Source organism: Podarcis bocagei (genome assembly GCF_964188305.1).
Source record: "Podarcis bocagei genome assembly, chromosome: 4".
In the NCBI taxonomy this organism is placed as follows: domain Eukaryota; kingdom Metazoa; phylum Chordata; class Lepidosauria; order Squamata; family Lacertidae; genus Podarcis; species Podarcis bocagei.
The window spans coordinates 72,239,994-72,249,708 of NC_138128.1; the positions used below are offsets into that span (position 1 = coordinate 72,239,994).

The 9,715-nt window shown below is 46.5% G+C and overlaps 1 protein-coding gene across 1 annotated transcript in view; it reads right to left on the bottom strand.

Annotated features, from left to right (window-relative positions):
- NPFFR1 (neuropeptide FF receptor 1) overlaps nucleotides 1-8,756 on the bottom strand; it is a 17,868-nt gene extending 9,112 nt beyond the window's left edge. The window contains exons 1-2 of the mRNA XM_081192025.1: nucleotides 8,004-8,756; nucleotides 4,752-5,063 (exon numbers count right to left, since the gene is read on the bottom strand). Of these exons, the coding sequence (XP_081048151.1) occupies nucleotides 4,752-5,063; nucleotides 8,004-8,019 (328 nt within the window). The 5' untranslated portion in view covers nucleotides 8,020-8,756. The remainder of the gene's footprint in view (nucleotides 1-4,751; nucleotides 5,064-8,003) is intronic.
- Between the last annotated feature and the right edge of the window lie 959 nt (nucleotides 8,757-9,715).

Here is a 9,715-nt window from a genome sequence, read left to right on the forward strand (position 1 = left end):
TGTTACAAAGATGCTAATGCTTGCAGAATGTGAATTTCCAGCCTCTCATCTGGATTGACAATCAGCCGCTGAACATCCTTGCTATCTTAGACTTTGATACGACCCAGAAAACCAGATTTACTGTTTAGAGATGCTAGGGCTGGCCCAAGGTATTTGGGCACCTGAGGCAAATCCCCAAATGGTGGGAGTCCTCCCACCAGGGAAGAAGGGGTGAAGAGAGATCAACACGAGGAACGAGTGGGGAAGAACAATCAGTGTTGGGATTTGCTGCCCCTGGGGATCTTGCCGCCTGAGGCAGATGCCTCACCTGGCTTCATAGGTTAGCCAACCCTGAGAGATGCTTTCAAGTACAGCAATTTCACTCCCAGAATTGTTGGATAGCAGGCAGAAGAGACTCTGTTGGGGTAATGCTATAATCCATAGGTCTGGGGATCATAGAATCATAGAGTTGGAGGGTTGGAAGGGATACAATGGGTCAACAAGTCAGGAAGAGAAATAGAGTGGTTGTGGTGGTGTAGTTCAGGGTGCCATTATGGTTGCCAAATCTCTGGCTCCAAATGAACTAGTTGCTGCTCTGCCAAAGGCCAACACCTTTGGTGTGAATTAGGAAAAGTGGCTCTAGAAAGAGAAAGCACTTTGGGGGCATAGCTCATGCTGCAGTCTTTGGGTGTCTATATGGCATTTGACTGGAACTCATCATTCAGGCATCTGAATCACTTGGATGAGCACTGAGAAGCATTATATTTTCTCACGAATTATGGTCTTGAGGAACACTGGAGAAAATTTGCAGAATTCTTGGACTGGGCATGCCTACCATTCAGCGAACAGAGAAAGCCTTGGCCAGAGATGGGACAGAACAAAACTGGAAATTGTGCTTTCATAAAACACAATTAAATAATAGAGTTGCTGATACTCTCCTTATTTTGCAAGAGCCAACGGTTGCAAGCCATTCTTGTTCAGAGACCCTCTGTCAGCCACCTTTGCTAGTTAAGTAGTATTTTCCCAGCTCTTTGCTCCACTATTTCCACTATCTTCCCCTCTGACTACAGAGAGCACAAACACATAAAACAGTCAGGATTAGGAATGTCATGAAATCTGTGAAGTCCCAAAACTAGGTGCTTCAGTTATGGGTGTAAAAAGGCATTGATTTATGTTCTGCCTTGAATTTGTTGCTGCAGCGCTGTTTCCATTCCACTGCAGTTTGGCTTCTGACTAATATTAAGTTATCCTTCTTCCCGTCTACTATGGTGAAATTATGTGTAATGAATTATGTTATCATTATGTTACTCCACACCATTTATTTTAATGCAAAGGAAATGAAGTGCAAATTCCAAGGGGTGTGTGTCTCATTGATCATATATTATTTGTCGACTGCAAACAACAACAGTGAATACTGACCATATTCACTTGATTGATTTCATTCTGGACATGGTACAAATAAGCAAACACCAGCAGTTTCTGCAATTGGGATTTTTCAGCATCCTTAACCTCAACACAATTTGCAGGGCATAAGTACCACCATTTGGTTGTGCAAACATGTTGCACATGTTAAAGAACTGAAGAGGATAATCCCTCCTTGGCAGGGGCGCCGACTTATAAAAAATATTGGGGGGGCCCATACCGGGGTCCTGCCGCTGGTTCGCTCGGGTAGCCGGGAGAACGCAGTTCGAGGTGGCGGTGTTGGGGAGAGACCCTCGCTCAGGGCGCCACGAGACTTGGCGGCCGGCGGCCTATCTGGCGGGTTTTGGAGCGTATTTCGGCGGAGCGATTGGGGAGGAGGGGGCTTGTTGCCGGATTCTTCAGCTGGGCCGGAGATCCGCTGCTGGGGGTCCCTGGGCCGAGTTGTGAGCACGGCCTGCTGAAGGGAGATCCAGCCGATTGCGCGACAGGGACGGCCGGGGCTCTCCGGCTAGGGCGCGCGGCTGGCTGGCTGGTGAGGGAGCAGGTGGGGAGGAGGCGGGGGTCCTCACTCTCTTAGGAAACGCACCCGCGCGCCCGATTGCCACGAAGTCCGAAGGGTGCGTGTGTGGAATTAAAAAGCAAAAACGAGATACGGGCAGGGCAGGCAAAGAGTTTTCCGCAAGAGGATGGAGGGCAGGTTGAAGAGAAAATCACTCAAGATGAGACAGTCAAATCAGCCATGATAAAATGGGCTCAGGATATTGGGTATAACATCATGTTTGAGGACTGGGAAAGGTTATGGACCACCGGAATGAAATTCACGGCATGTAATGCCTTGAAGGAAAATATTATGAAAATGATTTATAGGTGGTACATGACCCCAGTCAAGCTTGCAAAAATATATCACCTGTCTGATAATAAATGTTGGAAATGTAAGGAGGCTGAAGGGACATTCTTTCACCTCTGGTGGACTTGTCCAAAAGTGAAGGCCTTCTGGGAAATGATCTATAATGAGTTAAAAAAGGTATTTAAGTATACCTTTCCCAAGAAACCAGAGGCCTTCCTCTTGGGCATTGTTGGCCAGAAAGTGTTAAAGAAGGATAGAACTTTCTTTATGTATGCAACTACAGCAAGAATTCTCATCGCAAAATATTGGAAGACACAAGATTTGCCCACACTGGAAGAGTGGCAGACACAAATGATGGACTACATGGAACTGGCTGAAATGACTGGCAGAATCCGAGATTTGGGAGAAGAAACAACGGAAGAGGACTGGAAAAAAATTAAGGACTATTTGCAAAAACAATATAAGTTGTATGAATGTTAAAAATTTACACGATTCGGAAACTATAGCTTCAGCAATTAGATTTGGGAAACAGGAAATTATATGTTAAGTAAGAAAAGGTCAAAATCTAAGGTAATACTATGTTTAATTTAAGATATAAGTAACTGATGAAAAGTATGTTAAATTTAGAGGTATAGTATTTGAAAAGTACAAAATAAGGTACGAAACAAGGTAATAATTTGCTGATATCTTTATTATAAAGAATGCAGGGTAAGGGAGATGCGAGGAAGTCCAGTTAGTTATATAAAAAATGTGTTGAATGGTTGGTTTTCTTTTCTTCTTTTTCTTTTTTTCTTTTTCTTGTTCTTTTACTTTTTTCTTCAGTGTATGTTTCTAACTTTGTATTTGAAAACTTAATAAAATATTTATTAAAAAAAAGAGAGAGAAAATCCTTTCGCTTTTCTGGGGCGCAGGGAAGTCTCAGAGCCGGAGGTTAGGGAAGGGACCCCCTTTGCTCAGCCCTCTTCTCCCGTCTTAGATTTGCATGGGGGTCCCCGCCCGAGCTTGCCTGGCCACCGGGCCACACAAGGGCTAGCCGCGCAGCTGTCCTCCGCGGCTGCGGAGCGGCCCTGCGCCGGTGCCCAGCCCCTCTGGGCGCCCGCTGCGCTGCCAATGACAAGCGGGCGACGTCGCGGGCGGGGAAGGCGTCGCTTTCTTTCCCGATCCTTCATCCTCCCAGTCTTCCAGCCCTTTTTTGGGTTGGAAGCTTGTCTCGTTCACCCTTCTCCTTTCTTCATCCTGCGCGCAATTTTCCTCCCTCGTCTCCCTCCCCATTTCTCCTTCTTCCTTCCTTCCTGACTGGCGGGCTCTGGCTCTGGCTCTGGCTCGGGCTTTGGCTCGGGCTCGGGCTTTGGCTCGGGCTCGGGCAGCCACAGCGTCGGCGGTGTTGGCGATCGGCGGCGCGGGGGGATGGCCCTCCCAGGGGAGCCGGCGCTGCTCAATGGGGTTGCCAAGGAGACAGGTCGGCCGCCCCCCTCCCCCGGCCCGGCGCCCCCCGCCGCGCCGGTGCCCTATAAAAGCCGCGGACGCGCCAAGCGTCGACAGGCAGAGCCAGCGCGGCGGCGGCGCTCTGCTGGAGGGGCGCTCGAGATTATTGGGGGGGCTGAGCCCCCCCAAACGAATTTTTGAGGGGGCTCGGGCCCCCTCAAGCCCCATGGAGTCGGCGCCTATGCTCCTTGGGGAGAATCATAGCAGAAATTATTATTGGAGACTGTTGCCCTTTTTCCAATAACAAAACCAAGTTGTTCTCTGTGTGAATGGAAAAAAACAAACCTCATAAATCTCAATACTTCTCATTCTGTCTCCCAATGAAGTTAATCTATGAATACAATATCTGTCACTCTGCCACCAGTATTTGTTACAGGAACACCAGCTGCCTTAGCTCACAAAAGAAAAAAGATAGACTTCAAAATGAGGAAAGTCTGCCTGAAGAAAATAATTGCATTCTAGGAAACATCTGCACAATTGCATATTCTGTCATTTTAAGGTAGTCCTATTGGAGACACTAAATGGGTTCCAAAACCAGCAAGGCCCAACATTTATAAATATTGTGGTACCTCAGGTTACAGACGCTTCAGGTTACAGATGCTTCAGGTTACAGACTCTGCTAACCCAGAAATAGTACCTCGGGTTAAGAACTTTACCTCAGGAGGAGAACAGAAATTGTGCGGCGGCAGCGGGATGCCCCATTAGCTAAAGTGGTACCTCCGGTTAAGAACAGTTTCAGGTTAAGAACGGATTTCCAGAACGAATTAAGCTCTTAACCCGAGGTACCATTGTAAGCTTATCAAACAGTCCTAATGGCATTGGAGACTTGTTAGCATTTCATTTGTTAGTATTACCTTCTGTATCAGAGACCATATGCCTCTAAACACCCAAAAGCTTCTCATACGCATCTGGCTGACGACTGTGGGAAAAGGATGCAGGTCAGCATAGGCCTTTGGACTGATCCAACAGGGCTCTCTTCTTATGTTCCGATGTGTTTGCACTTTGTTCTTTCACTCACCTGTAATCAGGTTGTCCACCAGGGTGGTCGGCATGCAGAAGATCCCCACCAAGACATCACTGATAGCCAGGTTGAGGATGAATATGTTGGTGACTGTTCTCATCTGCCGGTTCTTCAGCACTATGAAGCACACCAGCATGTTGCCGACCATGCACACGAAGAAGATACAGACGTAGGCAACAATAAACATGGCAGCCACTGGAGAGGAGTGCTGATAGTAGGAGGAGAAGGTATAGTTCCCCCTATAGATCTGGCTGCGGCTTTCATTCCTGGTGAAGGATGGGCTGCTGTTGGTAGGGCAGGATGTGTCACCTGGGTGGATAGGTGGGGAAAAGCCAAAGAAATGAAAGATAAACTTGCAATTCATTGGTTTGTGAAAATATGCTCTTGTAAGTATTCACGTATATCTAAACACTTTCACAAGTGTACTCGAAGTGGCCTGCATTAAACCTACAGAAAACTACTTCAAATCTAGTTATAAAAATATGCTTAAATCACAACAACACCATTAAACGTTAAAAACAGCAACTGAAACAAAGCTAAGCTTGTGGTGGCACACCAACCACATACCTATTGAGGTTTACAGGGAGCTTAGCTGTTTGGAACAACTGAAATAATATAGTTCTCCCCCTGCACCTACTGAGGTGTTGTTCTCCCTTCATCTTGCTTCCCTGCAAATTAGTTCAGTTATTTTAGCTCCTCTTCACTTCAAGGCAATAAGCGATCTCGACACAAAGGTTTCGGAACTCAAATGGAACATGAGAATCCACTACTGATCCCTCTATGGTCACCACTGAATGGCAATGGTTCCTCAGGGTTTCAGGCTGGGGAAGTCCTCAGCCCTATCTGGAGATGTTGGGGATTGAACCTAAGACCTTCTGCTGATGCTCTACTTCTGAGCTACAGCCTTTCCCCCAAAGGATCTTCTGTTTTTGGGAGGCATGTGAAAATAGAACCAACAACCATAGTCCAAAGGGGAATGGGCTCCGACCTAAAAAAACTCCAAAGAAGGCAACTAACTCCAAGATCATCTTCACACCATAAAGTACTATGATGCCACTTTAAAAAGTCGTGGCTACCCCCCCAGGAATTCTGGGAGCTGTAGTTTGCTAGGATGCCGAGAACTACAATTCCTGGAGTTCCCTGTGAAGAGAGATTGTTAAACCACTCTGCAAATTGTAGATCTGTGAAGGGAATAGGGAATCTCCTAACAACTCTCAGCACCCTTAACAAACTACAGCTCCCAGAATACTTGGGGGGGGCACACAACAACTGTTTATAGTGCTTTAAATGTATGGTGTGAATGTGGCAGGAATGTGCAGTGCAACAACCTCATGTGGCAATAATGACAGCTCTGCTAACCCTCTCTAGGTCCAAAGCACATATCTTAGCTTTGTTTTGCTTTTGTTTTTAGACAGAAAACTTGTCATTGCTATTATTATTATTATTATTATTATTATTATTATTATTATTATTATTATTATTATTATTATTATTACGACTACTGTTATTATCTGCCCTGCATCAAATGTTCCGAGAGAGGGTTACAACAATTTCTAATGCAATATTAAAACAGTCTGAAACAAACCACATCCACAAGAATAGGGTAGATCCAAAAAACATACAACTCAGGTGATAAAGGCCTGGTGACAGAAGTGCCTCTTCAGCAGGCAAACATTGACCAGCAAAACTATGTATATGAAATAAACACATCTTTTCATTATTTTGAAAGGCCCTCGGTGAAGTAAGAAGTGACTGCATTTTACAAGAGAATAACAATAACAACTTGTCTTTGGCTGTTTATTTCTAGTTGACCTCCTATTTAAAAGTCACAGTGAAGTAGCCTCTAGTGCATGAAAGCATATGCCACAAACAATTTGTGAGCATTTAAGGTGCCCAAGGTAGACTCCTGTGGTTGCTGTCACTGAGGGTCTCCTTAGTTTCTGACACCTGGCCAGCTTCTTCCTGGGGAAAAATCTTCTGCTTCAGGTGCGAAAAGGACTTGGCTAATCTTGGGTGCTGCTGTGCATCGTGACTTGAGGGGATATGGGAGCTATTTATTGTTCCACCTGAAGCAGCAAAATGTCTTAGGTTAGTCTTGCTGGCCGTATAACACCTACCCTTCCCATTCAAAGTTAGGAAGCCATCTCCTGAACTACAGCCCCATTACGTAATTTGAAAATCTTCTGCTCTGTCAGCATAGAAGATTGACTGCTTCACCGTGCTGACTGGGGCTGAGGGAAGCCGGAGTCCAGCAACAGGCGGAGGGCAGCAGGTGTCCCCATCCTTGAAGAATTGTGAAGGTACTTTGTGTGCCAAGATCTGGGGAAATCGGAAGCCATTTTGGTACTAGCGGATGGACGCAACAGCAGGGTGTTCTGAGGGAAGAGTGAGGGGGGAAAGAGAGGACATTTTCCTCCCCAAAGAGAAAATGAATAGGCTGAGACACATTGCTCCCTGGCACAAACAGAGCCTGCTGGCCAGATCAACAATGGCTAATCAATCCAGTTATGGGGTCTGGAAGCAGCCATTGCATCCATCCCATGGCATCCATCCTTGTGCCGACAACAGGTTCCCCCCTGTTCCTGGTTTGGCATGCAACCTTGCACCATGGAAGAAGGGTTTCATACGAGAAGGCTCTTTTCCTCCCAGGACTTCTCCGTGGTGAATGCCGGCAGCCACGTGGACTCCCCTGGTCCCCATCAGCTGTGTGAACCCAGGAGATTTTAGGGTGGTCTAAAGCACTTCACAAATCTGACCTACGTAGCTTGCATGGGTTACAGCAAATACTGAGATGGGACTCCTCGATTCTGGGGCTTATAAAACAAAAAAGCTCTCGGAGGCTCCCTGGAAGCACGGATCAGAGCCAACTAAGAAATGAGGTGTTCAAATCAGCACTTAGCTACAGGGGGCATTGTACAGTTGCTTTGATATGTAAAACAGCATTTACAAAGCACTGGTTACAGAAACAACAGGTGCCTCACCCCCCCTTACACATCCCTTGGCTAGCTGTTTAGGTCATTCAAAATAAAGCATGTTTTGCGCAGGGGAAACAGCAACAAACAATCAAATCAAAAAGTTCTTCTTGATTGCTAGGTGATCACACGTAACTACTTAATTACACAGAGACTGGATTAGCAGCACGAGAAAAATCTACTTAATTGTTTTAAAAAATCAACTTTGGAGAGCAGCTCTTAAGCAAACCAAGTTTTATTTTATTTTTCTTCCAAATAAAGAATCTAAGGTCCTTACCTTCCTCATCTTCCATGATGCTGTGGGTCTCCAGTTTATTCTCCAACTATATCTGTGGGGGGTTGAGTTTTTGACAGTGGACCAGAGTATTCAGATCAGTCCTGCTCTGCGACGTTCCTTGCTCTAGGCTTAGTCTTTCTCTCTCGCACACAGTAATAAGTCAGTCATACTATTTCAAGGGAAGAGTATTCTGGCCTGAGAGTCGGCTGCTTGCACTTAAATCAGTGGCCCTGCAGTTTGGAGAGCTTACGTTGCTTTGTCAAAGATGCTGCTTCTTTCTATAATGCCTCTGTTTCTCCAGGTCTGCCTCTCTGCTTCTGTTCCAGTACGATGGAAGCAGTTTTCAAGATCAGGCACTCTGCAAACAGTCGTTGGTTCAAGATCTCACTGCAGGATTTTCAGTGAAGCAAACGCGCAGAGACTTTACAAATATTCAGTTTGCCCTTATTTGGTTTTTTCCTCCTTGAGATCACACATACACTTCAAGGATGCCTTTTTGGAAAATGTTCCAAAAGACTTGTTGGCGTCAAGTTTCTTTTGCAATGATTTGGGTGTAGGTCCTCTCTAGTTATCCCAGCTCCTTCTGATGAACAGCTCCAGAATTATCTGCTCTGCAGCAGGTGGAAATTGGAGGGCTGTTTGCAATCCAGCTGGTGACCGAAGCAGATGCTGCTAACTGGCTTTGCTCGGTGCCTGAATTTGCTCTCGCTCTCTCTCTCTCCTTCCCCCTCCCTTCAGCCTCTGCTCCTTGGAATCTTTTCCCACCAACTGACTTCACTGAGAGGAAAAACTGGAAGCTGCTCTTATCAGTGGAGGGGGGGAAGTTGTGCCTCTCCCCAGTGCCATGGTTACAACAACACCTGGCAGAGGCACACAGGCAAACACCTGGCCCAGTAATTACTGGACTGGCAGGAACAGACTGGCAAAGAGTGGAAGAGAGGTTAGAGGCCATGCACACCGAGCAATGAGGGAAATCAAAACAAGCCCGCTCTCCATCAGGTTCCTCTTGCTCCAAAATGGACATCGTCTGCCCGTTTCCCTTGCCCATTTCACTGTTAGCCCTATTCAGGTAGACCTGAGTCATATTTGCAGCTTTCTCTCCTGGGATCCAGAAGAACCATTCCCAGCTCAAGGGCCACACCCTCTCAGGGCTCCCGAATGGTGGCAATTGGCTGGAATGGACTTCCCTTTTGCAGCAGAGATCCCTCTGGAGGTGTAGGGCATTTTTGGTCACATTTGTTTTACCTGCCGACTTGCATGGGCAAGAATAAATGGACAAGCCAAGGAAGAACATTAGGGAGGCAAGCAGCATTATAATATCCTAGGAACAGAAAGAGCTGTCTTATACCAACTCAGAGCATTGGTCTATCTAGCTCAATACAACCAACACTGACTGGCAGAAGCTCTCAAGAGTTTCAGACGAGGGACATTCCCAGCCCTGCTTGAAGATGCCAGGGATTGAAGCTGGGACCTTCTGCACAGAAAGCGATGCTCAGCCACTGAGCTGCAGCCTTTCCCCTCGAGAGCAAATCTATTGCCCTGCATCAGATCCCACAGAAAGATCCCCAGATGCTTTCAGCTTAGAACCACCAGCCAGTTTTTCCCCTGCCTTTCCCTGTCTTTCTCTCTGTGCCCCAAGCAACGTAATTTCTCCCTCTCACTGCCTCCAAATCTGCAGTTCCAAAAGCACACCTTTCCGTGAGGTGGGGACA